This window comes from Exophiala oligosperma (genome assembly GCF_000835515.1).
Source record: "Exophiala oligosperma strain CBS 72588 unplaced genomic scaffold supercont1.6, whole genome shotgun sequence".
In the NCBI taxonomy this organism is placed as follows: domain Eukaryota; kingdom Fungi; phylum Ascomycota; class Eurotiomycetes; order Chaetothyriales; family Herpotrichiellaceae; genus Exophiala; species Exophiala oligosperma.
In genome coordinates, this window is record NW_015622823.1 from 1922383 (window position 1) to 1948884 (window position 26502).

Consider the following 26502-nt stretch of genomic DNA (forward strand, 5'->3'; position numbering starts at 1 on the left):
CTCATTCCTCCACCACCTTTGGCCTCTCCACGATTCCTCATCTTTACTCTCTGCACACTTACCCTCAGTCTTATCATCTTGTCTTGCTTCGTGTGATCCTCTTTGCGATATGCTACAGCCGTAAAAGACGCAGCCAGTGCAGTTTCTGTGGCTTGTTGACGACGCCTCGCCGAGGGACCAAAGCTCCCAATACACACACAAACGCCCTCCCTCCCTTCGTCGACAATCCGTTGCGCCGTGCTGAGACCTGGTCTTGCATCCCAAGCTTGCTTCCACAGCTTCATCGTGTATTTGAACAACAGCGATGGCGCCCACAATGGCCCATCCGGTCAGCTATGGGCAGGTTATTGAATACATCCAAGGTATGAAACAAAGCAATGCCCCCTTCCACAACACAACATCTCACACTTCTGCGCAGATCGCCTCTACCTAGCATCCTACACACAAGCTCCCAACGAGAACACTCCTTTCCCATATCCTGCTCAAGCCAAGCGATCTCCCCACAAGAAGTCGTCGTCCAGGTCGCAAGCAGGTCCAACCAGCGCCACTCTGCGACCTCCACCAGTCTACTTCACGATTGATGATACCCTTCTCTACAATGCTTTTCACGCCGACTTTGGTCCGCTGCACATCGGACACTTGTACAGATTCGCCGTTCAATTCCACGAGATCTTAGGAGATCCGGCAAACAATGACAAGGCCGTGGTGTTTTGGAGTCGAGCAGACGCACGGAGTCGGGCCAACGCTGCATGTCTGGTCGCGTGCTACATGGTCCTCATACAAGCATGGCCTCCTCATCTTGCTCTTGCACCTATTGCACAGGCGGACCCTCCCTACATGCCCTTCCGAGACGCAGGCTACAGCCAAGCCGATTTTATCCTCAACATTCAGGACGTTGTTTACGGTGTGTGGAAAGCAAAAGAAGAAAATCTGTGCCAACTTAAGGAGTTCAATCTAGAAGAGTATGTTGTCTTTTCCTGGAGCTTCATAATCTACTGGATCGCTAATGTGTCAACAGATACGAACGATATGAAAGAGTAGATATGGGAGACTTCAACTGGATCTCACCGCAATTCGTTGCCTTTGCATCACCTCAGTCTGAGCCTACCGCCCCAATACCAACGTCATCCCCAGCCTACGCAACGCTGCCAAGTTGCGTACCAGAAATTCCAGACGCCAGAATATCACAACCTTTCAAGAACGTCCTGACTCATTTCGTGCAGCGGGATGTTGGTCTCGTGGTACGCTTGAACTCGGAGCTCTACTGCCCAACATACTTTACTGCTCTCGGTATTCAACACATTGACATGATTTTTGAAGACGGCACTTGTCCAACGCTTCCCATCGTTCGCAAGTTCATCAAGCTAGCTCACGACATGATTGTTAAGAACAAATCAATCGCTGTTCATTGCAAAGCTGGCCTTGGAAGAACAGGCTGCTTAATTGGAGCGTACCTGATCTATCGTCATGGCTTTACTGCCAACGAGGTCATTGCATTCATGCGATTCATGCGACCTGGCATGGTGGTAGGACCACAGCAGCACTGGCTACACCTCAACCAAGGCAAATTCCGAGAGTGGTATCTGGAGGACCAATGGAAGGTAAAGATGGAAGTTGCGAAGCCTTCTACACCTCGCACGATGTCAGCCAAGACACCTATGCGCATCGCCAGTGGTGGAATGCAACAAGCAACGCCTGACCGATCAAGCGCACGACGGTCTGCCCTGGGCGAAATCGATGGTAACGATGTCGCAAAGGCGGAACCTTATCAGGATGAGAATCTGCCCGCACCGACACCTGGCCAACCAAGAAAATATGCTCGTATGGACTCGAGGAACCATCCCTACGCGCGATCTACCTCGGGCGCCGTCCGCGTCAACGGTGCCAAATCGGAGAGCGATGGTTCTTTCCGGCACAGTGTGAATGGAGCGGACAGCGAAGAAGAGCTGATTCTGCAGAGAGCCGCATCCCGAAGAAGCCAAAGCAAGAGCCCCATGGGAAGCAAGGGCAAGTCACGAAGTGTCTCATACACAACCACCACCACAACGGTGACGAAATCCTTCGACATGGGAGACGAGATGAACATCTATGAGGATGATGGTGATGTCAACTTCCAACTTGAAGACACCAATGCAATCTGGGACGAGCTTGCTCAGGAACAAGAAAACCTCAAACTCAGCACCGTGAGTGAGAAGGCTTCCCGACCAAAGACGCCCAGAGCGGCTAGTGGTATGGGTGCCATGAGCGTCTCAAAGACCCGATCTTTGAGAGAATCTCCTCGTCGAAGTGGCGGTGAGGATAAGACTAAGGTACGCAAGACCAGCGGTCGAGTGGGAAGTGCGAGTCATGGTCCTGTTGGCGTCAAGCGGTGATGAAAGTTTGAACTTGCTTTGACTTGACTGTTGATCTTCGAATTTCACCCCGCGTCCTCGGTGCTTGAGTAAGTTGTCGAGGGTCTTGTCTGTCCCAGAGGCGAGACGCTCAGCGACGAGGATAGATACCACCCTGCATCTCAAGAAATGATAAGACGCCACACTTTTGCGTTGGAAGTACGAGTATTTTGACGACGACGACGACGACGACGATGATGACGACTGACGATGATCATTAATGGACACGGCTATCTGGCCGTCGTCACAAGGTCTTTGGATGCTTCTAAGTCTACTACTTTTCTCTCTGAAATCGAATTGTCTCGACATAAATCTTGATCTCTTGTTGAATGGTGGAAGGAAAAAAAAGTGTGGTTCTCTCTGTGCGTGTCACTTTGATTGGAACGGATCCTGTCCTGAGGCTTTAGAGACCGACCATTGGGGTGGTGAATGGGGGAGGGTGTCGATCGCGGCGCTCCGCGTTCAACCCTCCCTTCTTCAACCTTTTTGTTTTTGACGATGGCATGGGGCATGGGCACGGCAGCGGCGTTTTTTTGGTCTTTTGGGGGGAGAGGCGCGGAGGGGAATGCCTGCAGAGGGTTGTCTTGGTGTGAAACTGCGGACAGTGTGGAATGTGGAATCACCTCTTGTTTTTCTACCTACCTACGTACAATCGCTGATACAATACATGCGAAAAACGCAGGGCGAGACTTCTCGACAAGGTTTCCTTTTCCCCCAAAAGAACTAGAACTAATTAGGTGCTGAAGAATCATTGACAGCCTCGTGAGGTTCCATTTCATCCATTACCGTTTCCGAAGTCCCCCCCCCCCCGGTCGGACATCAGAAAAGGCGAAGGCTCCCGTACTAGAATGGAAACTTGGTGGCAGAGGAAAAACCCCCTTTTCCGAGCGAGACACAACTTGAACACCGATCGAAACAATTTCGGGGCGAATAAAACGTTCCTCCATGAACCCTGGCAAGGAATGTCACCTCGACAACCCTGATCGGTCGGTTTGATCCGACCGAAAAGACTGATCGATGGCAAACAATCCTCAAAGGAATACTACTACTCCAAGGCATGAGGCATGCAGGTATGTATGTCTAACGCCTACAGCCAAAAGAAATGTCTTCCCTTAGCTACTGGTAGTATCAGACTGGACTGATAACCAGCTTCTGATCGACAACACCCTGTCCGTCGAAATATCCCTCATTTCATTCTCCCAAATCCCCGCCCTTTCAAAAATCACCAAGCTCATTCCTTCAACCCTAGCTTTATGTATCTCAGCTCATACATATGAACATGGCCAAGTCTTCATGTTCGGTGAAAAGTAAAATGATCTTGATCACACACATTGACTGTTCTTTTGCATTGTTGTTTGTTGCTGTCAGCATCTTTTCGCATGCGTAGTCCGGGATGCCTTTCGCTCTACACAGCTCATCTTTGAAAACCAAAATGACCAAGCCAGGCCCAATTGCCGCAAGAATGCAGTCGAGCCCAAGAAGTTTGTAAAAGATTGTGTGCTTGCCTCGGAAGACATGAACGCAATCTGCTCAACGAGTGTTCTTTGTAAAGAAAAAAAGGTCGAAGAGGTATTTCGGTCGAAGCGCGCATGGCCAACGACCTCCCCTATCGTGAAAATGTCGTAAAAGGTGTGTCCATGAAAATGCATGCCATTCAAGTCGTGAGAGCCCCAAAAGCACTTCGCTAAGCTCTGTTCGTAATGCCGTAAGTAAGGATTGCTGTCCTTGATCAACCTTGTTTGTCCCCGAAAAGATCATTTTTCAGGCTTTTCTTTCGATCGCCAAAAATGTACCAATTTACTGATCCTATTGCTCCTCTTTCGAACCTTGACGTCCTCGACTAGCGGATCGGGTACAGTCTCGAATTTAAGCTTGCTGCCGTTCGAAGAACTTGGAATCAGGCGATTGAGACTGGCTAAGCTTGCTCGCTTCCATGCTTGTTGACTTTGCGATCTTGAGGTCGATGGATCTATCATGGAGCGAGAACGTTGCTCCGTTGAAGAACGGGTACCGGCACTACTCGAAAATCTTGGTAGCACTCCGCTTGACAGGCTGTCACTCAGAGAAGGCAAATCATCCATGGAAGCTCGTAGTACATAGTCCGGGCTTGCTTCTCCGATTGCCCGGCTTGGGCGGGCCATGGTGTCGAAAGAAATATGGTCTGCATCTGGAGAAGAGATCATCGAGGCCGAAGTTGTACGACCCTCAGTGGAAGAAGCGTAGTGGGATTGAGGTGCCGGATATGCCAGAACCATTGGGGAAGTTGAGGGCTTTGTCGCCTCGTAATCTGGGAAAACTGGCGCTTCGATGGTAGAGTTGGAAGATCTGGCCTCAGCACGAGCAACATCTTCCTCGAGATCAGCAATGACAACACCGTCAGCGCGTTGCTTGCCCAAGGATAAGCCAAGGCCTTCGGTTGGTTTCAGAGGAGGAGCAGTATATCGGGCAGACGGCGATGTATCCAGGGGGTCGATTGACATCGGGTCACTCTGGTTATCTGCAGACGAGCGATTCCCCTGGGACTCAATGTTCTCTCCAGCCAGAAAATTATCCTCTTCCTCTTCGTCGAAAACATCCTCAGTGAGAGACGAGTTACTCCCAATACGGTGAACGCCAAAGGTGGTTCGATTGACAGCTGGCATGATTGGTGCTGATTCAGTCCTCCTATGAACAGTGCCAAAGGCATCCACATTACCTCTACGCTCGCTGCTGTGAAGTTTCGCGATGCGAACTAAAGGTAAGCTTTTGCCAGGGCTGAGCTTCTCTTCACTTCCGAATGGACCTAAAGCTGCGTCCAAATCAAGCACAGGGCTCGTGACTTGTTCTGCAGGGGCGGTGGCGGCAGATGCCTGAACCGGCACTAGTTGCGGAAGCGGAGGACGAACTCTCGTTGCGACTGGGGAAGGCTCACGTAGGACGATCGTATCATCGGTGTCGAAAATGTCATTGAGGCGATCGCTTGGTCGTCTAACCAAAGCAGGCACCGGCGGTATTTCCTGTTCTTTAGCTTTACCGGAGCGTTTGCTGTCGGTTTTTCTTGAAAATATGCCAGAAGTCCAGGTATGGTATTTCCGCTTTCTCGATGACGAGGAGCCCGGTTCTCCGGCAGAGGTTTTGGGCCGACTTTGATCAGCAAAGGCTCTCAGCACGGATGGTCGAGGAGACGCATCAGAGGTGAAGACGTCCATGGGATCACTTTGCTCTGCCCGGGGCGTGGCCAACGGAGAGCTCGTGGTAGACTGGTTGAACCAGAAATACTTCTTCTTACTAGGAGGGCTGCTGCAACTCAGTGTTCCAGGCGATCCAGAAGCTGAAAGCGGCCGCTTTGGCAGGTTGATCATCGAAATCGGATTTGTCTGAGAAGTCATACCGGGCGACAGAGTGGATTGCGCATCGGCAGTCTGAGGCCGTTCTGGCGAACTCGACAGGTCGCTGGAGGTGATGATCACCGCTGGGCGTGGACTGGGACTGGCGATTGAATTGATGCTACCTGATAGTGAGTGGCATCCTCGGATTGTTGAATTGCTGCCTTCGGTTTCAGACGAGATCAGAGACAGAGGCCGAGGAATGACATCCACCTGATCAGAGAAACCTACACGCGGTCGAACACCTGGTGCACTGCCTCTACGTCGAGGAGACGATGGTGGAGTTCGGACGATGTTTGACATTGACTGCCGCGATGAAGGCCCAGCACGAGGATATGGGAAGGCCAGTGCACAATCGGATGGGGTGGTTGGTGAAGAGCCGGCCCGTGCTTTGGACAAAGCGTTTGCCTTGATCAACTCAGACGTGTCAATGTCAGAGATGGACACGGCTTGTGACCGGCGATGAGCATGTCCCCTGGCTCCTGTGACGGGAGGATGTGGGCGGTACTCTGACTTTTCCGGACTCGTACTGACCATTTGAGGGCCGTTGTTTCCACCACCCACGAACTCGCTGACGCCTCTTCGATGACCAGAACGATGTGGTGGAGGCTGGACATCGCCAAGACTCAATTTCGTCGGACTTGGTGATGCCTGTGCCGGATTTGCGCTGGGGTTGAAGGTGAACGCGGGTAACGGAGCAGGTCTAGCAGATCGAACCGCACGTTGTTGATTCATAGCCATCTCTTGTAGTACCGGGTGAGTTGGGCTCGGACTCCTCTCAGGAGGTAAATCGGCTCCAGGATTGAACTTGAACTCTGGCAACGCTGGTCGCGAGGGACGTCGGCTGGCTTCCACCATTGTAGCGCCCGTGGGCGGATTCCTCCCTCCCATTTCTCCTGCTTTCATGGTAGCCTCATCCGCACCTGGATTGAAGGAAAAGATCGGAAGAGGCGCAGCATTCGGGTTGCGTGACGACCGTCTTCTGTGCGCGGCAGGAGAGCGAGTTGGACTTTCAGGAGCCGAGTCGAATGGCGATAAGCCGGGTACTACAGGAGGCAGTGAAATTGAAGTCATAGTTCAACAATAGCAGCCAGCCGAAGACTAGTGTCGGCGCTTGTTCTGACCAGCAGGCAGGTTCATTAGATATTGTTCAGAAAGGTGTTCCTGCACCTGATCAAGTCGAATTGTTTATGCTGCTTTTTGCGAAGAAACGACTGCCACCATTAGAGGTTGAGGAGGGCGAGATTGCGCTGCAATGTCTTGGTAAAGAAGGACTGGTATAACGGTCTGGAGACGTGTCAGCGTGTAATCTGTCGAGAGCTCACAGCGAGCAATACCTAAGGGCAAGACTCTTTGCTCGGTGAAGCTGCGAGGATTTGAGGTCGGCTAAAGCGGAAAGAGTTGATGGTGTTGATCTGAATGATTGAGCAAGGTGGTTTTGAAGGAGTGGACAGCAACCTGGAAGAAAGACGAGAATGCGTCTTCCTTCGATCAGGAGCCAAAGGCTTGTCAAGGCCGTGAGGTCTGAGAGGGACTGGATTGCAGGTGGTGGAGAGGAGGGAGTGTGGTGAGATGGATGTGTGTGGTTTGAACGGGAAAAAGCTGAAGGAAGACGGAGGTGCAGGAAGCCAGGAAGCCCCCGGGCAAGAGGGCGCAGTGCAGGTGCAGGGTGCGAGGAACCGGCAGCAGGCGACTCCACTGCACCTGGCAACCACCAGGCACTCATTCTCCAGGGATCAGGTCACAGGCCAGAGATGCAGCTGCAGCTTATTTCTTAGGCGGTCGCCCAGCCAGGTTAGGCGCCATTCTACGGGTGAGGGGCTACGTCTTTAGGTATCCCTAGCGGCTGCTGCGGCATTGGCCCCAATCCTCTTTCGGTCCATGCAGATGGTTGGAGTTGGCACGATGCCTGCTTTTGCGATGAACTGGTGCCATCCGCCTCCGTATGCGAGACGACGATGACGAACAATTGCATTTCTGGCGAGGCCACCTTACGAGTACGAATGCCACGACAACAGACCCGTCGAGACACCTCCGGAGTAATTCAATTAAAGGTTGCCATCAGAGCCACAGTACAGTCCCAGGCTACGCTTTGACGTGCGCCTTGAACACTGCTTCAATCCTCCGCGCCTGAACCCTGCATGGGGCCTTTCTCCACGTTACCATGGACAATTTTCCCCCAAAGGAGGCGCCAGCGACTCATGGTTACTGATTGACATTGTCAATCAACATAGTCTGACCCAAGAGACGGCCGGTTGATGTGTTGGCAGGCAAAAAAGGGCAAGGAGATGACCATCCTGGCCTGGCGGCCTTCCAATCTCCATCACCTGAATTCCACTTTTCCCTGTCTACCCACCGGGCCGTGCTCTTATCTACAGTACAGTTGGACTACCTTGTGCGACCTCCTCGTCAGCGCGTGCCTTCGGATTCCTGACTGGTTTTGGCGAGAAAAACGTGGATGCAGACCTGCGACGCAGCCATATGTCTATCGCTGGCCTCTCTTGTGAGAAGTCTCAATCCATTTGCTGTACTGAGCGGGAGGTCCCTGGACCTTGCAGCTGAACTATTTAGCGGACGGCATCTGCAGCTTTCGCGGGTCCTCCGAAGCTGCGCTTATGCAGGAACTGCAGGCCTGAAAGAACCAACAGGCGACCAATACGAGGCATTCGATCCCGAGTGCAAAATCGCTTTCGGTTACATCCAGGCCGCATTTTGCTTGTGAAAGGTGCTTGTGGCTTCAGCCCAAAGAGAAATCTGGTCTTCACTCACGGATACAGCCGTGAGCTGCCGATCTGTTCGCTCCTGGTTTACGATTGTGAATCTCATATTTTCAAACAAGCCAGAGATACCCGGAACCTCCAAACACCAGAATCAGGTGAAACTCGCTTCTTGCTGGTTACCTTGACAACTCTTGGTCGAAATCTCGGTTGTATCGTCTAAGAGATATTGCCAGCCCTAGGGGGAGCCCTGTCTGTTCGCCAAATCTCAAACACACCCTTTCCCCGAATCCTTCACATTGACCGGGGCATTGATTGCGGGCTAGCTTGGTAGACTGACCGCCTTGGAACCTGAACTTTTGCGGACCCTCCAGACCAATAATGCCATTTGGGGCTTGGGAATTCTTTCACGTCAAAAGAAGGACAGCTTCACTCCAACTTTCTCACTGGGCGGCCCTTGAAGACTTTGGTTCGTCCATATGCAAACCACGCATTAGTGCATGCACGTCTTCTCGTGAGAAGAGGGGCCAGCCGTAAGAGGAGGCACACACCTGTTGCGCCCGATAAGAAAAATTCTCCTTGGTGGTGTAACCTTTTCCTGAAAGACTGGGTGTGGCTGGAGATAGCTAACCTCGTCACTGGTCTCGAAGCCAACAAAGGCGGGCTTTAGCTAGTCAACATTTCCATTTGGATTGGGACGATTACGACCTGGTCATCAGCACACATCTACATCACGGCATCAGCTCGACAGGTCAGTTCTTTAGCGCCTTCGGCTACTGTTGCAGAAGCAACAACTCACGCATTACGCCTCTTTGTGGCATGACATGTTGCTGGGAGGACAAGCAGGCGCTTAATTTTTTTTTCGGATTTTGTCGTTTACTTGTACCACTGAACCTGGGCTTCCGTGTTACAAACTTGCGCCATTAGGCTTGAGACGCTGACCAGTCCCTTTTGTTCTTGAAAATTCCGTCATCGAGAGAAAGCAAATGGCGCCGCCTTCAGGGAAAAAGAAAAAGGACTCGAGTAGCACCAAACCCACACATATCTCCCGCGCTCATGTCAACAACAGCATTGCACAGAAACGTCCCGAACCCGCGGCTCTTCCGGTAGAGCTACATCAAATGATTTTGGACGTGTTTCGTCGGGCGTTTTTTCCTCCCCACGACCAACAACAAGTGGAGGATGTCAAGACGGTGATTCAAGAGGTCAAAGGCCACCTCTACCAACGGGATTTTGTGAGCGCCTTCGCCAAGCAAGAATATCTAGATGCTTATGCACTGAGGTGGAGTGCTGCCCGCTCACTCGGATATACAGACATTCTCTTACATCGCGACTTGCAGCCGGTGTGGGTTATTACTACTACTCCTAGCGGAACTGATCCGTCTACTACTACTGCTGCTGCTACTACTACTGCAACTCCGCGTAGAGACACCGAAGGCGGCGCTACGAAAGTCGCTTGCATTGGAGGTGGCGGAGGGGCGGAAGTGGCTGCATGTGCTGCGGCTATAGCGCATTATTCCAGACAATCCCTCTCGAGTGGTCTGGAAGTACATGCCATCGACGTTGCAGACTGGTCTGGATGTCTTGACAAGCTAGCAAACAACTTGTGCACTCCTCCACCTCCACTCTCACTCTCGACCTATCCGAGCGAGGGCGCAAAGGTGGCCGCCAATGATAGGCCCTCCTCCTCCTTGGTCACGAGTGATTTGTTCTCCCACCGCTTTTCTCAATGCGACATCCTCGCCGTCGAGGAAGGGAAGCTACGTGAGATGCTTGGATCTGTTCGCCTATGCACCATCATGTTCACACTCAACGAGTTCTTTTCGACCTCGATATCACGGACGACCGCATTCTTGCTGGCGCTTGGCGACATCATGCAGCCCGGCTCGTGGTTCCTCGTCGTCGACAGTCCAGGGTCTTACTCCGAGGTCAAATTGGGCCAGGGTCAGGGTCAGACCAAGAAGTACCCAATGAAATGGCTTCTCGATCACGCCTTACAGGACGTCGCACAGGGTAAGTGGAAAAAACGAGTCTCGGATGATTCACGTTGGTTCAGATTGAATTCTTCCTTGAAATACCCCTTGGAGTTGGAGAACATGAGGTATCAAATCCATCTCTACCAGAGGACATGATGGGAAAGAATATGAAAAGGCAGAAACCTGATCGGATTTGTCTTGTCATGTTATTGAACCTTTTCTTTATTTTTTGGTCTGGACTAGATAAGGTAGTAGTGCAATGTCACGCCAATCAAGTTAATGATGCCATGCCGATGCCCTTTTTCTATCCATGCTGTGTCGTGATGAGATTGAACCCCCGAATGCTAGTAGCCCTGGATGTGTCTTGTGACTTTGGTAGTCTATTCATCATCCTCGTCACCCTCCTCGTTGACGACGTTGAAGAATCTCAACTCGTAGACACCGTTGCTGGTCGACACGACACGAAGCCAATCACGGAGTTGTTGCTTCTTGAGGAACTTCTTGGTCCTATTGTGTTTTTCTGTTATCAGCCTAGTTCTCGATTTCTTTTTTCTTCTCTGGTAGGGATGTGTAGGGTGTAAGGAAGGCAAGAGACGTACAAGTACTTCAGGTAGCGACCGGAGAAAGGAATGTGAGTGACGACCTCGATCTTGCCATCGCCGATCTGGGAGATCTGGACGTTGTCGCCGAGGTTGCTGGTACGGCCCTCGACCTTGATGCGGTCGTGCAGGAACTTTTCGAAAGCCGAGAGGTCAAAGATCTTGTCGCTGACGGGTTGGCTGCAGTTGATGGTGTACTGTTTTGAATATGAACGTCAGCACACTCACACCCCTTCTCACACGGTCTCTCTCGCGCGCGCACCCTCCCATCTTGCCTGATGAGAGACACAGCCGGTGAGCAATGGACGTTGAAATCATACCTTCTTGGTAACCTTTTGGTTCTTTGCGTTCTTGCCACCTCGGCCAGATGCCTATAATCCCAAAAAACCCTTAGCCTACTGCCTTTACTTTTTCTCTTCTCATGTCTTCACTTGGGGGGAGGGGTTGTGAGGTTCCTCAATGCGTTTTCGCTGCAACATCTCGCGCGAAACGGCAGAGAAGAGGTAGGACAACCACACACCCTTGAATGGGACATGGAGGGCAGCAAAGCGGTTCGGTTTCGTTTCACCGGTGAAGTCTTACCTTGGATGCGACGGGTCGTGTTGGTGCCATCTTGTATGTGTGTTTGGGAGTGAGAAGTTGTCGGTCGCAAAGAGGTCGATATCCTGCGCCTTTGTTGTTTCGGTTTGTGGTGAGTGGTTGAGGGAGAATGAAAGAAACTGCGCTCTGTTCTTAAGACCGGTGAACTTTTTGGGATTTGGAGATTAGCGCAGTCTGTGTGCCATTGTGGGCGGGTCCGAGCCAAGACAAGAAATATCCATCACGTGACGTTGACTAAGCACTCGACCTCCGCAAGGCTGTGAGGGTGCAAGGCTGTCTCGAGTTAGCTAGTCACTCCGTCGCAGTTTGTGTGCCGCTCCATGATACAGTATATGCGATTCAATCTGTTTTACAAATTCTTTGATCATATGTGTCCTATCGAGTCGTCCTCTCATGCATTTTGTCATTGCGCACCCTAGTTATCAAAGGCAGAAAAAACATCCCTTTTTGCTTCCTCATACTCTCGAAGAATGGTTTCCTTTCTCTTCTCCGATCGAACCTTGACGTCCAACGCATACGGCTTCGCACAAACTAAGAAGCCTTCACTGTAGCCCGTTCGAGGGTCAACATCCGGCTCGACGATGTTTCCATCCTCATCTTTCCCGGGTCCAAACTCGAACGCCCACAAAAGTTTGGCGATGCCGAGGAACAGGTTTCTTTCGGCAAGATGGATTCCAGGACAAAGACGTCTTCCTGAACCGTACCCGTAATGATCTCTGTCATCGGGGTTGGACGATTGAGCTAGCTCCGACGCCAATGCGGTGATTCCCTTGTAGTGATCCGGATCAAAGACGTCGGGGTTAGGGAACTTCTTTTCATCGTGGTGCATGCCCCAAGCATTGATAAAGACCACGGATCCCTTAGGGATCTTGTAGCCCTCGATCCAATCATCTGAGTTTCGCAGTCAGCCACGTGTGGGTGTGTTCGGGTGGTTCATTGACTTACCTTCGTCTACAGCATGTGGGAAAGCCAAAGGTACCACTACGATTCATTAGCAGGGAACATGTTTGCAAACCAAGCAAGTCTGTCGAGAGCGATGATGAACGGTATTGACCAAATAATGACATACCTGGTCGCCATCGCATGGCTTCTTTCACTGTTGCTGCAATGTAGGGCAAACTCGCATAGTCAGACCAGAGAGGACTTCTGTCCTCACCAATGACGCTGTCGATCTCCTTCTGTGCCTTGCGCATGACTTCGGGCCACTTGACAAACGCCTGAATGGCAGCGAGTATTATACTCGAAGACGTGTCGCTTGCCCCTTCCATCATGGTGCCCCCAAGGAAGTACAACTGATGTCTGGTCAGGTCGAGCTTATCTTTCTGGTCCAGCACCCTGTCCATGAAACTGTACTTGGGTCCTACGGTTTCCCGTCTCTTCTCCAGGCCAGTGAGCATATCGTTGTATAAATCGTTCATCGCTTTCCCGACGTGACTGGCTCTGGTCCGCCAGTTGCCAAAGACAGCTTCTGGAACGTAATGTAACGCGGGGAAGATGTCGACCGGTGGCGTATTGCCGGGCTCCATCACGACAGACCAGTCCTCCATCAAGTTATACAAGCGCAGCATATGCTCAGTGTTGACGGTCGGGCTGCGTACACCCCAGATCGTTCCGCACGCAATGCTATTTGTGAATCGCTTTGGGTGCCACATGTGCTGGTCAGGCTGGATGAGGAAGTCATGCAACAGTTGGCTGGCTTCAGCTTGTTGCAGAGGAAGATGGTCTTTCATCACGATGCTCTCCATGAAGTGTTGGTGAATGACTTTGCGGTACCGTTGCCATACTTTGCCATAGTGTGCGATCAGAACGTGGTCGCCACCTGTGATGAGGTTATGCGAGACGTAGCTGTGAGGGCGGTTACTGTAGATGCCGGACTTCTTGTCGATGAGTTGTTTCACAAGTCGACGGTCAGTGAGTACGACGGCCGTTGCAGGTCCGAGTTTAAGGGAGAAGATTCCGCCGTAAGTCTGGCAATTGAGTCAATTCCATCGCGGCAACATAATATCAGAGAGGAGTACCTTTGCCCATTCTGTGAACCTATTGCAATAAACTGTGAGTCCTCTCTTCACATGGTACGGATAGCGGGTGTAGAAACAGTCTTGACTCACTTGAGATATGATCCTTTGGTGGGTATTTGATGGGCGTTACCTATGATGGCTGTGGTAGGAGGGCCTGCGATGATAAATGTCAGTCAGTATACCTGGCATGGCTTTTACAGGCTTTCCAGCGGGATGGAAGACAGGACAGCTTACCAGGAGGAAGACCTTTCTCTCGTCGTCCCACAAAGGCGTATGCATAGAACAAGAAGGCGCACAGCAAGGCGCCTGCGATGGGTAGAACAGTCGTTAGGGCCATTTTGATATCTACTCCAGTTGTAATTTGCTTTGACAGAGTGAAACAGTATCGTAGAAGGGTCAAACAGTCAGCGGAGGTGAGGAGGATTTCGAGATTAATATACTGTCTGATCTGGCAGCGATAGGCGTCTTCGGCGTCTGCAACGTCGGTTCTGTTGTCTGAAATGTTGTACTCTGGACCCACTCTCCTCTTCTCGGCCTCACATCATCAATCCAGATGGCCTTCGCAAATGAGTATAGTTACGGAGACTGAGTCGACGGATCGTACAGTACATGAGTCTGGGGTATTTCCTTTCATCGTCTTCTCCCCGCCCACATTAAGGGCAGGTTTGATGTGGTGACCCCGCGAAGTGATGCTACACCAAAGTTCCCACATAAGGAGAAGTCGTGGAGATTCTCCCACGACCGTCTGACTAGTCCCACAATGAGCCTTGAAATCGTCGCGGACGATCAATGGGCAAGCCCAGGGTAAGCTAAGAACTTAGTCTGGTCAAAGACATCGAGAAGAATTGCTTGCGGGGATATTGATCTTGGTATAAATACTCAATGTCATATAATATCCTAGCAAAGCCCAGTCTCCATCTCACTCGAGTTGTCCAGGGTGCCTTACATGACCATCACCGAGTAGCTTGTCCTCTGGTTGGATGTAAATTAAACGAACTGGCCGAGAAGATAGGGCCACCATGTAAGAATTCGGGGAGTTAAAACGCGGGGACTTAAGGCACGGTTAGACACTTGTTCAATGTATCTCAAATGTCCACGAGCCTGCCCTTGATGAGCATGAGATCGAACGAGTCCTAGACCCTATGCCGAATCTGTCCCTGAGATTCCGTCGTCCTCGTCCTCGTCCTCACTGGTTGCCTCATCCGACTCTCCCGCTGGGGTATTGTCCGATCTCTTCCTCTCCAGTTGACTCGTCAGCTGAACACGGATATTCTCCAGGGTTGTCTTCAGAGAGGGATTCTTGGACTGGTCGATGCGTAAATCAAGCTCCTTGATCTTATCTTCGAGTTCTCTGAGCCCGGCCGTGTCACCATCATCGCTCTCTTTAGATGTCTGATTTCCTCCATGCGCCTGCCTCTCAACTTCAAGGCCGTTGCCAAAATGCTTTGCAAAATCCGACGCCAGCTTGTCTTCTTTGATTGCAAACACGATCTCTTTCAAGCTGGCCCAGTCGGGCACTTTGCTGTCTCTGCCATCACCCAGGATAACTTTGTTGAAGGCTCGTGCAATCTCGACAACGGGATTCCCATATGCACCACATCCCCATGCGCCGAGCACGCACTTCTCGACGCCCTTTGCTCGTAGAATGTCCATGAGGCACTTGATCTGCCTGCTGGCAGTGTCGCGATCCTTCTGGCCGGCGTATTTCTTGTCGTTGTCAATGCCTTCCACGTCTGGAAAACGGAGCATGGCTGCACTTATAACATCAACCCACCATCGATCGCCTTTGCCCAGATCTTTGCCAGTGTGGTCTCGGAACACCAATACATCCTCGGTCCATATGGCGCCGACTTCAGGCAAGCGGTAGAATTCGTCCTTCAGTGCCGGGTACAGCGTCGTTCGATTGCAGAGGCTTTCTTCTTGTGCAGTTGCACCGTTGAGAAACCCTCCTCCGGGCAGCAGGGGACTAGCCATGTTCAGCACTGCCACGTTACTCTTAAGTCTAGACGACTTTCCATCGTCAATACCCCCTGAAGAAGCTTGACTCAACGCCCTTGCAACGACCAGGGTGTCCCCCTCAACCACACGAATTTTGACTTTCTCTCTCGCATCTCGCCGGTGTTTTCTGCTCTCTGTGCCTTTTGAGCTAATTCCTGCATCAACTGCAGATGCGTCCAAGATAAGCTCGCTGCTTTCCACGCCTTTCCTTGCCCTCGCATTACCGACCAAGAGCCCTGGGATGGTCTTGTGTGCCGTCAGCCTTGCAGCTTTGGCCCGTGCATCCTTACGCCGAGGCGGAGGGGCAAGGCCAAGTGACGGCTGTGATCGTCCCATCGAAAAGCAGAGGAGAGTCCTTGTTTTGGACCGCCTCGTGGTGATGATGAGAGTCTCAAGATAATCAAGTGGCAAGAGATGCCGCACTCATCGAAATTGAGGACCACACAATGATACGTCATCGAACGACTGTCACACTACTGCCGTTTCTTGCTGTGAGGCAGATGGCGCCATAACGCCGACTTGAGATAATGACGATCTATTTACCATGAGATCAATGTGGTGAACTTCACCTTCGCATTCTGATAAAACGAGATACGGGCCCAAATCGGTTAATTTTTGAGCCTGGGGGGCTTTCTCTTTACCCGAGAATAACCGTAACCCCAGTGACCCTGACCTTACCTAAGCCTTCAATTAGGTAGTACTAGGCATTTAGAGAATTACCCTTTAAGTACCTTTGTATACTCTGCATACCTGGTAGGTAGGTGTTCACGTGAAGCCTTTTCTTTGGTATCATGTTCACAAAGGCGATGCCAGCCCTGTTCACATACGATCCGCCCTGGTGGCTGCTCTTGTCCGGACCGGAGACGTGGCTCGATAAGGGCTCACTGCAATATTTCATTCCTCTCTTTGAGCACAGGGATGGAACAGGTCTTGCAGGCCATGGAACAAGCCGAATGTGATTGCGGATCAAAGATGATGCAGCCAAGTCTTTCCGCCCGAATGCGTCACTCGTGGAACATCGGGACGTTTCTGGGTTGACTATGCGATCAAGAAGAGTTTCGACATCGACGTTGTATATTGGACTGCACTTAGACTGCATGATGACAATGCTGAATCCCTCTCAGACGAGGTGGGTGCAGAGATGGAGTCGTTTACACAGACGAAAATGGCGCAGCTAAAGGAATACAATGAGGAATGTGCACCGCGTTTTCAGTCTCCAAATGTTTAGAGCGAGTAAGATGCAGACACTTCGGACCATCGTTTTGCACGCGGCCTGCTAAACGACGACAAGTACCTTCCTATAGATGAACCCACCCTATGCTTTCAAAACCGCTTGAAATGGTTGTTTCTCCCCTAACTTCTTGGACGTTGAATATGGCTCAGGCCTTTCAGCTTGAAGCTCATCTCTGCAAAGTCCCTTTCTCCTATGGTCAAAAAGACTGGGAATGATATTGGGTAGCAAGAGGGAGAGCCTACTGTATGAAGAGCAGGTCAGATCATGGATTAGGGCACTTCCTCAGATACCTAGTGAAATAGCCCGCGTTCTCCTCGGTGTTTTACATAGCCTGGTCTTCTTCATCGTCTTCCCCCTCTGTTGAACTTCCTAACTTCCTACATCAGGCAAGTAAATTACTGCACTAGCGAGTAGCGACATATTCCTCCACGCTTGACAACATGAAGGTGTTGTCCTAATCGACAACTCTTTCAGTAAATCTCGTTTTCTTTGGGTCCGTAGTAGATCAAACCTTCACGTATATGACCGACGACAAGTCGGTCTTGAGAGTGTTGGGTTAATACTACCAAGGCACCAAAGAAGGTTGTGATTCAGCAGCATGGATGTCAACACTTCGATCTCACATCCGACCCTCGGAAGAATCCCTCGGTTGTACATCTAATGTTTCGATAGTTTATCCCCGAAATTGGCGTGTTCCCTCCAGAGCTGCTGCTCGGATATTACTCCAGAGGAAAAAAGGTGTACCCTGGACGGCGGAGCTCTGTGAATTTAGTTCAGTGGCATACGGTGCCATATTGGGTTGTGTATGTCGATTAAGGCTAGTCAGTGGGAAAGTGTCCACGCTTGCCACATCAAGGAATCGACTGCATGATTCCAATTCCCTCCTGGCATGTTTCTTCTTTCGGTGGTGGATGTTCCAGATCAAACAATCGATGCCCTCGCGTTGAAAGCGATCTTGTGCGAGTAACCATGGAGTGGGGAGTGTGTTTTCGGGCTGGCTTCCTTGATTTGGTGATGCCATATTGCCTTTTGGGTTCGTTGATAGCATGCTGGACTCCTTGCTTGATAATTATGCGTCTTGGTTTTGGCATTAAGTGCGCAATCTTTGCAAGCAACGCCCGGCCTGCTTCGAGCGACGCTTGTGCTTCTTCAGGAGGTGTCGGTGTCTCGATCCACGGGGTGTCGGCACCCATACCATAATTGCGGTAGAAGTTTCGAAGGTATAGGCTCTTAGGGGTGAGTTGATCGTCGGGAGGTGGAGTTTTCTGCTCGTAATGACTACAACGAGGGCTTAATGACCCGGCAGTCCAATGCTCCCAGATCCGTGAAAGTGCACATGAGACTCTCCATTGAGAGTTAAGTGCGTCAAGTTTGAGTGTGATACTCTCGTTATAGTCCGGATCGTTAACATCGGGCTTGAGTGTGGCCATCTTTGTCTGTATTGGAAATGCATCGTTGCGTTTTCGAGAGGGAAAAAAGAGAAACCAGAACAGGGCGCATGGGAAACGATCCCCAGATTTTGCCAAGTGATTAAGGTATTTTACTTTCGGGTAGCGCCGAGGCGACAGCCTTGTTTTTAGTTAGGCAGATCCGACCCGCCTGCTTACGCTATGCAGTCCAACTGCCTATCTTAGGGTAGCTGGGTATAAACTCTTTTAAAGGGAAACCCCCCCGGTCATGGTCTGGATCGATCTGAGACGTGATGATCAATCGTACTGGCGGCCACCATCAGGCAGCAGCGCACATGGCCTGCACTGAGGGCCCAATCATTCTCTACTCAGTTCATGCAGTTCTTACAAAATGCTTGGGCTCGAGGTCGGCCTTTGCATTAGGGTGAATCCTCCATCGCGAACCACTGTTTCCAAGTTTCATATGTCGTCCAGGACATAGATCACGAGTGCAGTTTAGTCCCTCCTCTCTGATCTTAAGAAGAATAGAGGACCCCCCTAATCTAAGTCCTAGTCATGATGCGTTCAATCCTAATCGCTAGTGTCAATCATGATGGAACCAGCTAGTGGAGTAGACAAGCTGTCGCTTGCAGACACTACTCGGCTAGATCTTACTGACGACACCGATCTGCTCAAGGATATCTCTGACACGTCTGAGCGACAGGTCTTTATCCACGATCCCACACTCCAACCCAACGAATTCAACCGTGCCACAAACCATCCTAATAGCTTGTCGCTCCTTCCAGCGAGCTCAGATTTTGCCCGGCTTGTGCCTGCCAATCATCAGGCTAAGATAGCATTTCACGAAATCGCGACACTTGTCAAACTGGATAACTGCTGGAACCCTCATTGTCGGAAGTTTATCCATGTTTCTGAGGCCCAGACCGAGCTTGTTTCCTTTCCGGATGTTCGCAAGAGAGTGGTACTTCAGGCCGTGAAGCTGAAGTACGAGAAATCTATACCGGCTACTTTCGCCTGAATCTTGACATCCTGCCGGAGAATTTTCCTAAGGGTTGGGTAATTGGATCTGGCCGCGGAGAATCAGGGTATGCTGGAGTGGACTTTCTCATCACAGCTGACCGTGAGCGAGACCGTGTGGGAGGACGTCATGGCAAAATCAGGCACCACAAGGTCAGTCGAGTGCTGACCATCGTACCAATGTTCGGACATGGTGTGCTTCTCAATGGTGAAGAGATTTCTAGGGAAGGAAAAGTGCTTGGGAACATGCAGATGGGCCTGACGATTGGCAACCTCACCTTCAAAATCGAATTTCAATCCGTGGACCCCGCATCTTACAATGCAAAGCTCGACAACATTGTCCTGGGAAGTGGAACGTGGTTTTCGGAAAAGATTGAATCGTTCGACCCTACCCCCACAAACAGTCATCTCATGTTCCATGGATACCAGATTCAGACTCCGCAAGCCTTTGGAGCGTACGGAGTTGTAAGCGCGTGCGTTCATACCGATTCTGGGAATGTTTATGCAGTGAAACGGGTTCAAAGAACACGATACACCTTTGATCAAATCAGAGACGAGATTACTGTCCTGAAGCTCTTGGGAAAACACGTAAGCGAAAGCAATTTTTTCGGTTTGTTCGTCTACTAATCACCCTATCCGAAGCCTCATATCTGCACCTTGGCCGACGTCATCTACTCGGACGGCGACGACACTTCGATGGGAAACAAAAAGATCAACGACATATACATGTTCTTTGAACCGTGGGCTCCTGATATTCTCGAAGTACTGACAAAACCGCAAGTGAGCCGCTCTGTACGTTGGAGAGCCTTCCACCAGGGTGCCCAGGGTATCCGATACCTTCACTCTCTTGGCATCATTCACCGAGACCTGAAAATGGGCAATATTCTGGTGGTCCGATCCGATCCACTGCGCGTGGTCATTGCCGACTTTGGCCACGCCACCACGTGCACAAACTCCCAGGACCACATGAAAGGGACAATCGTTTTCCTCGCCCCTGAAATCATCGAGCTGAAGCGAAGGTCGAGAGACACAAACCCTTTCTCGCCGGATCCAACACTACACTGGTCGTGCAAGTCTGACGTCTACAGCTACGGCCTGGTCGGATGGACCTTGCTTCATGGAAAACCTAATCTTCCACTAAACGGTATCGACAAGGTTGCACATCAACATCTTCTTGCAACCCTTGGAAAATCCAGCACGGCTGCGGGTGATGTTTTGGCACGTATGCTCGCGTGGGACGCCGAGTCGCGGCTAGGTATGCGCGAACTCCTCCTGGCATCGTGCTGGTCCGAGTCTGAAACGACGTGTCATGAGAAGAAAAGACAATTCCCCGAAAGTTGACTTTCTGGCTCAGATGTTTGTTGAGACCTGCACTAATAACGGCCGACAAATCTTGATGACTGCGATGCGACATGAGTCATGAGACCGAGGAAACAGAACCGTATCGGGACTTTTCTAATTACTTCCTCCACCTCCACCACTTCTATCTTCGTCGGTCATAAGTTCACGCAGATGTTACCGATGATAGTAGACGAAGCAAATTTGTCAGTTGATGTTGTCATAATAGTATGTGTAACGTTTGATTCACCCGTGGAGGTCTACAAAGTACGAACCTACTAGCAATCTTGCGGTCCAACTGAACCCAGCCTTCATCATGACCAACACAACATTGATGGTTCGTTCAATCGACAAAAAACTTCCCTCATCTGATGATGGTGAGGTGGGAAGAGAAACTCTTAGGTCCGAAGAAGGGTTTGGTTATCTTTTTTTGCTTTTGTGATTGTCAGTTTGGGGGATTTTGGTCAGGCTGTTGCATTGAACTCGTGACTTTTTTTGTCCTTCATTTCTTGGGTGCGAGGACCGACACCAATTGAGCCAACAATCTTCATTGGGCAGCCACATCAATTCTGCGGTGTCACTCTGATCGTGGAAGGAAAATCGCTGGAAGCAATATAAATAGGGAGCGTACAGACAGGAAGGACTTCACTCGAGAGTGGGTCGTCTGCCCCGTGGTGACTTGAATTGGTAAAACCACCCATTTTTTAGTGAAGCCTCGCTGGGTAAACCTCCCAAATCTCCATTCACCGATGGTATGATCTACCGATATCCTTGATGAATATCTACTACCCCCATCCCCAAAAATCGAACAAAGTAGCACTTCAGCTGGCCCAGGTTCGATTCAGACGCTTTCAAGGCTTGCATCGCTTGTGATTGAAATAACGACGTTCAGATCTAGGAAGAGAGTTCTGTCAGGGTTGTTACGGTGATTTAATTATGAATGGTCGGCGGTGGCAGCCGTAACAACTCAAGAAAGGTACCAGTTCTTTTGAGTGAAAAGCCAAACGAGGCCGATCGATGAAGGTAGGAAAGCAAACTTGGTCTCCTCGAACCTTGCCGTCTTCCAGATGAATGTCTCGGTGGCGTTGAGAAAGATGGTGCCGACATACGTCAACATGGCGAGGTAGTACAGGGGAGGAGTGTCGATGTTGTAGGCGGCAAAGATGCGGATGGACCCGGTGTACAAGTTCTGCATGCCGTAGACATGAGCCAACACGGATGTCGTGGGCGACGCCCAAGGGCCCGAGAAAAGTCGCATCGAGCCCAAGGGGTTGACATAGCACACGACTGTGTGCATCAGACCCATGGAAGCGGTCTGTACATGTGTGAACGATATTAGCTTGGCCAAACCCACCCACGATTTGAGGCTCGATGATTGAATCAAGCATAGGCTACGGATGTTTCCTTACAAAGAGCAGATAGTAGGGCAAAAGACCCGGAGAAGCTGGGAGAAGTCCCGACATTTCGTTCCTTCGAGGTTTCGTATGATGACCCACGCCCTGAGTGGGTTACAGAAGTACACAAGAGGATCGTGGATGGGTATGGTATATGTGGTGGACTTTTGTGAAATGGGCAGAACGAAGGTTAGATTTGATTTTTTTTCAGGTTACGTCCTCTGTACTCCGTGCCGGGATGGTTCCAAATGTCACATGGGACGCCTGATCGACGTGATAGTACCTACTTTCCAGGCACAAATAGTCGCTGTGATGGCTGATGTGGCGTCTACGTATACCAGTGAACTTGTGGACAGTTCAACTCAGTTCTGAATTGAATCTTGTCGCGGCTGCGGTGATACCCCGAAAGCTTCACATAGCTTTCTGTCATATTGTTCCTTATCATTGACCTTTTCGTCCATGAATTTATAGGCCTCTCTTGTCCAGTATGCATACGCCACCAAGTAAAACTCATCGTTGTCACAGTGTTGACGACAGTAGGTGGTTGAATCCGGTCGCAAAATACAGACCAGAGGCCGGTAACGCTTTGCATAGCACGAACGTACCAGAATGTGCCCCGAGCCCAGCCATCGTTCATGATCGAAGAGAGTTGCAGAGCATTCTCGTCGCTAGATGCTGATACCTGATCGGCTTTCTCCTCTCTCTCAAACACCTGCATGAATTCCTCGCGAAGTTTGTTATAGGCATCGACGTCCATTGTGTCCACGGACTGGTCGGTAAGCCAACATGGACAGAACCTTTTCGTCGCAATTTCCAGAGCCAAAGGTGCCGTCTCCTACCCGATAAGGAAAAGGGAACCGAATTAAAGCCCGCTTCGAACCATTGACAAACACGGGAACGCATAGATTGAAGGCTCCTTGCAGCCAATCTTCATGTCTGGAGATCTGGCATTCGGAAGTAGAACGGAGACCGAGATGGAGCGCAACCTGTGCTTGAATGAGGCTCTGACGACTGAAGATAAAGTTGTAAGATCGTTTACAACGATCGAAGTACGTAAGCTGGCTTAGGATATTTGTTTCTCTGGTTCTGGCATCGTCGTAAGTCACATCCTCGCCTTGGGAGAGGGCGTGTGGCCGGCATGGAGCCAGTGGAGAAGCTAAAGTAACTCCATTAAGCGAAAACCAGATCCAACGTCGAATCTGACTCAACAGGTATGAGGCTACAGGACAGACCACGGTCCTTGAATGATTTGTTAGGTGTTTCGTTCTGCAGTAACGGAGGGAGTTCCAATTTACAAAGAGGTTAGAGTTGTTGACGGCCTCGAAAGCGGTAAGGGAAAATGCACCATGAGGTCTCATGTCTCGCCCAAAACGGTGGACCAAGACACAATCAGACGCAGTATTGAATCTTCTCTCCAGCCACGAGTTTCTCGACTCCTGTTCTGCGTACCATGTAAGGCTAGCGGCCACAATGGCACCCAACGACTATGCATTCGCAGGCTCCGGTAAGCTCAAACTGAAGGGAGTGAAAGATGCCAAAATCGACAAGAAGAAGAAAAAAAAGTCCAGTAGTAAGCCAAAAGAAGGGCCTACTGATGGTGGCGAGGACAATGCTTTCCACGACAAATCCGTCATGCTGAAGAATCTGGAGGACGAAGACGCTCAATTTGCAAAGGAAGATCGACGCAGCCTAGCCGTCCCCGATGGAGAGGAAGTCGGTCCAGGCGCCGCATCGAGAGACGAAGAAGAGAGACAGGTTGTCAAGACCGAAGCGGAGAAGAGGCACGAGGAGCAAAGACGAAAGAGAGTACGTATTTATTGTTTATTCTATGTTCGACGATCGCTGACAAGTTCTTCACAGCTCGAAGACCGACTGAAGAGAGAAGGTGTAAAGACTCATAAAGAACGAGTTGAAGAATTGAACCGCTATCTTAGCAGTCTCAGCGAGCATCACGACATGCCCAGAATCGGACCAGGCTAACATTTGTCGATGTCTCATTTGGGTGTGGCTTCGCATGGCTTCCGTTGTGACGAGGTCGTATTTCAAGTCTTGATACTCGGCCTTGCAGATTTGCAGAAGACAATTCTTGCACGGGCAATGTGGTAGCTCGTTGGCACGAATACTATTGCATGGTTGGAAACTCGGAGACTGGCGCCATGAAAGACAATGATCTTGAAAATTCCTGTATTCGAATCCACTGATCTCGCTTATGTACAATATCATTCAAAGACTCCCTTGTTTGCCTATCTACTCTTCGGCTTCCATACGTCCGGGCTTTGAGTTCAGGTACTCGTTTCTGCATGTCGCGTCAGCTTCTGCTCGTAGAGGTCCAATTTCACCAGAATTTACCTCTCGGTAGCCCACTCCATAAGCACATATCCTAGAACCATAGGAGGAAGCCAGTACAGGATCTGGTGGTATGTTCGGCGATAGGTGTTGAAGACGGCATTCTTGTAGGCGCCGGCCATGGGGTCTTGCTTGTTCGGCGACATGGCATAGGTGACGATTCCCTTTTGCTTTGGTGAACCTATACGGTATGATATATTAGCTCTGCATTCTCTTGCAATGATGTTCCACCGCTGAGCTTCGCATGGCGCGGACTGCGTTCTGCTTCGGCCAGGAGAGAAGAGGTGTAGTATCGTCATAGGAAGAGGTTCGTACCCAAGTCACCCCACCATCCCATATATCTATGTACCCAGAGTTGTTAGTTGATTGCAATCGATGCGAATTCGGGATGATGGGGACTATCACCTACACTCCGTTCTTTGGGTCTGGGTGGCCAGCTGAACGCAGAGCCTTGGTGGCCTGCATCATGAGACGAGGAGACGGACGCATCTTGACCGAATTTTAGTCGTTTGAGGTTGAAGATGTATACCTAGACTGAGAGCCGTCAAAGAAATCATTGATCGCAGGAGCTTGCCGGAGCTGCGATTGCAGACTTGGCTGCTGACATAATGAGACGATGAATTTCGTCTTCTCCCATTGGTTCGCAGCCGATCTTGCGCATAGAGCTAAATGATCCGTTGTAGAGAGAATACGGCGCATCACGATACTCTTCCTACGCAGCTTGGCGGCTACTCCAAAGCTGCATTACGGAAGCAGATGCGTCAAAAAGTCCATTACGACTACAAGCTTCCTACCTAGACGGCGACTTGCAACCAGCGATCCCTTCATCGTCGTTGTCCCATCTCCCCTGTTTCCCGTCCCTCTAACAAGACGTCATGTCGGCACCAAACATCCTGAACGCCATCTCTCGGTGGGCTGTCCCAGTCTTCATTGCGGCATCTTTCGGCCAGGCTGCGATTTACGATGTTAAAGGTGGAACAAGAGCAGTCATCTTCGACAGATTGTCGGGTGTACAGGAGAAAGTCGTCAATGAAGGCACACACTTTCTGATACCGTGGCTGCAAAAGGCCATCATCTACGATGTGCGAACGAAACCGAGAAACATCAGCACAACGACCGGAAGCAAGGATCTGCAAATGGTCAGTTTGACCCTGAGAGTGCTGCATAGACCCGAGGTGCAGAGACTACCCAAGATTTATCAGGCAAGTGACATTTTCTAATTCCTTATGTTTTCATATCGAGCTGACCGTTGTCCGTTAGTCACTCGGTCAAGATTACGATGAAAGAGTCCTCCCATCCATTGGAAACGAAGTCCTCAAAGCCATCGTGGCGCAATTCGATGCCGCCGAACTCATCACACAAAGAGAAGCAGTCTCAAATCGAATCCGAAACGACTTGTTGCGGAGAGCGCAGGAGTTCAACATCGCGCTTGAGGATGTGTCCATTACCCACATGACCTTTGGTCGAGAGTTCACCCGCGCCGTCGAACAGAAACAAATCGCACAACAAGACGCCGAAAGAGCACGATTCATCGTCGAGAAGGCCGAACAAGAGCGACAAGCCAACGTCATCCGCGCGGAGGGAGAAGCCGAGTCTGCAGACATTATCAGCAAGGCGGTGGCCAAGGCAGGCGACGGTTTAATCCAGATCCGAAGAATCGAAGCCAGCAAAGACATTGCACAAACGCTGGCGACGAATCCCAACGTGACCTACCTTCCCGGCGGTGGAGAAGGCGAAGGTGGAAGTGGCAAGGGTGCCGGTCTCTTGCTCGGGCTGAGGACGTAAAAGTGGGAGAAGACCCTAATTGTCTTGTCGAAAGGGCGACAGGACGAGACCTTGTAAAGTTATTGATCACCACTATTACTCGCGCTTTTACCTTTGGGTCCTTCTGTATTCCCCAATGTAGCATTACATAGCGAGTGGAAGTAAAATCGAACAGGAAATTCTCAACTTTGCATTATTTTTGGTTTTGTCTTGTTCATGCGCATTGTCTGGTTATCATCTCAGAATACTACTGGGTTTGGCAACACAAAGACATGGGTGGTATAGATCTGTGAAAGGCCAAAAAGATCTTAGTTGTTCGGTGTTATTGAACAATGAT

General features: G+C 50.5%; 12 protein-coding genes across 12 annotated transcripts; 5 read left to right on the plus strand and 7 right to left on the minus strand.

The window, feature by feature from the left end:
• The first annotated feature begins 2 nt into the window (after positions 1–2).
• On the plus strand, positions 3–3150 carry PV06_07111 (uncharacterized protein). Its single transcript, XM_016408298.1, has 3 exons — positions 3–362; positions 419–962; positions 1019–3150. The coding sequence occupies exons 1-3, from the start codon at positions 305–307 to the stop codon at positions 2370–2372; spliced, it is 1956 nt and encodes a 651-aa protein (XP_016261778.1). The 5' UTR covers positions 3–304; the 3' UTR covers positions 2373–3150.
• Positions 3151–3189: 39 nt separating this feature from the next.
• Positions 3190–7340, minus strand: PV06_07112 (uncharacterized protein). Its single transcript, XM_016408299.1, has 2 exons — positions 7093–7340; positions 3190–7042 (listed from the first exon to the last, which is right to left on the minus strand). The coding sequence occupies exon 2, from the start codon at positions 6827–6829 to the stop codon at positions 4145–4147; it is 2685 nt and encodes an 894-aa protein (XP_016261779.1). The 5' UTR covers positions 6830–7042; positions 7093–7340; the 3' UTR covers positions 3190–4144.
• Positions 7341–9339: 1999 nt separating this feature from the next.
• On the plus strand, positions 9340–10724 carry PV06_07113 (uncharacterized protein). Its single transcript, XM_016408300.1, has one exon. It carries the CDS (start codon positions 9459–9461, stop codon positions 10602–10604), a length of 1146 nt encoding a protein of 381 aa, XP_016261780.1. The 5' UTR covers positions 9340–9458; the 3' UTR covers positions 10605–10724.
• On the minus strand, positions 10649–11844 carry PV06_07114 (uncharacterized protein). The gene is made up of 4 exons (XM_016408301.1): positions 11630–11844; positions 11368–11418; positions 11048–11244; positions 10649–10955 (listed from the first exon to the last, which is right to left on the minus strand). Exons 1-4 carry the CDS (start codon positions 11657–11659, stop codon positions 10829–10831), a joined length of 405 nt encoding a protein of 134 aa, XP_016261781.1. The 5' UTR covers positions 11660–11844; the 3' UTR covers positions 10649–10828.
• Positions 11845–12062: 218 nt separating this feature from the next.
• PV06_07115 (uncharacterized protein) lies at positions 12063–14002 on the minus strand (the record flags this gene model as incomplete). Its single annotated transcript, XM_016408302.1, has 6 exons — positions 12063–12538; positions 12593–12628; positions 12717–13614; positions 13666–13684; positions 13756–13819; positions 13900–14002. 6 exons carry the CDS (start codon positions 14000–14002, stop codon positions 12063–12065), a joined length of 1596 nt encoding a protein of 531 aa, XP_016261782.1.
• Positions 14003–14805: 803 nt separating this feature from the next.
• On the minus strand, positions 14806–15999 carry PV06_07116 (uncharacterized protein; the record flags this gene model as incomplete). The annotated part of the gene is made up of 1 exon (XM_016408303.1): positions 14806–15999. The coding sequence occupies one exon, from the start codon at positions 15997–15999 to the stop codon at positions 14806–14808; it is 1194 nt and encodes a 397-aa protein (XP_016261783.1).
• Positions 16000–17748: 1749 nt separating this feature from the next.
• PV06_07117 (uncharacterized protein) lies at positions 17749–18327 on the minus strand (the record flags this gene model as incomplete). Its single annotated transcript, XM_016408304.1, has 1 exon — positions 17749–18327. One exon carries the CDS (start codon positions 18325–18327, stop codon positions 17749–17751), a length of 579 nt encoding a protein of 192 aa, XP_016261784.1.
• A 568-nt stretch (positions 18328–18895) lies between these two features.
• Positions 18896–20803, plus strand: PV06_07118 (uncharacterized protein; the record flags this gene model as incomplete). Its single annotated transcript, XM_016408305.1, has 3 exons — positions 18896–19196; positions 19277–19911; positions 19966–20803. 3 exons carry the CDS (start codon positions 18896–18898, stop codon positions 20662–20664), a joined length of 1635 nt encoding a protein of 544 aa, XP_016261785.1. The 3' UTR covers positions 20665–20803.
• An 825-nt stretch (positions 20804–21628) lies between these two features.
• Positions 21629–22812, minus strand: PV06_07119 (uncharacterized protein; the record flags this gene model as incomplete). Its single annotated transcript, XM_016408306.1, has 2 exons — positions 21629–21948; positions 22551–22812. 2 exons carry the CDS (start codon positions 22810–22812, stop codon positions 21629–21631), a joined length of 582 nt encoding a protein of 193 aa, XP_016261786.1.
• A 706-nt stretch (positions 22813–23518) lies between these two features.
• Positions 23519–24300, plus strand: PV06_07120 (uncharacterized protein). The gene is made up of 2 exons (XM_016408307.1): positions 23519–23861; positions 23916–24300. The coding sequence occupies exons 1-2, from the start codon at positions 23526–23528 to the stop codon at positions 24033–24035; spliced, it is 456 nt and encodes a 151-aa protein (XP_016261787.1). The 5' UTR covers positions 23519–23525; the 3' UTR covers positions 24036–24300.
• Positions 24301–24302: 2 nt separating this feature from the next.
• Positions 24303–24890, minus strand: PV06_07121 (uncharacterized protein; the record flags this gene model as incomplete). The annotated part of the gene is made up of 4 exons (XM_016408308.1): positions 24303–24351; positions 24405–24582; positions 24717–24742; positions 24811–24890. 4 exons carry the CDS (start codon positions 24888–24890, stop codon positions 24303–24305), a joined length of 333 nt encoding a protein of 110 aa, XP_016261788.1.
• Positions 24891–25177: 287 nt separating this feature from the next.
• On the plus strand, positions 25178–26358 carry PV06_07122 (prohibitin-1). The gene is made up of 2 exons (XM_016408309.1): positions 25178–25603; positions 25662–26358. Exons 1-2 carry the CDS (start codon positions 25277–25279, stop codon positions 26184–26186), a joined length of 852 nt encoding a protein of 283 aa, XP_016261789.1. The 5' UTR covers positions 25178–25276; the 3' UTR covers positions 26187–26358.
• The last annotated feature ends 144 nt before the right edge of the window (positions 26359–26502 follow it).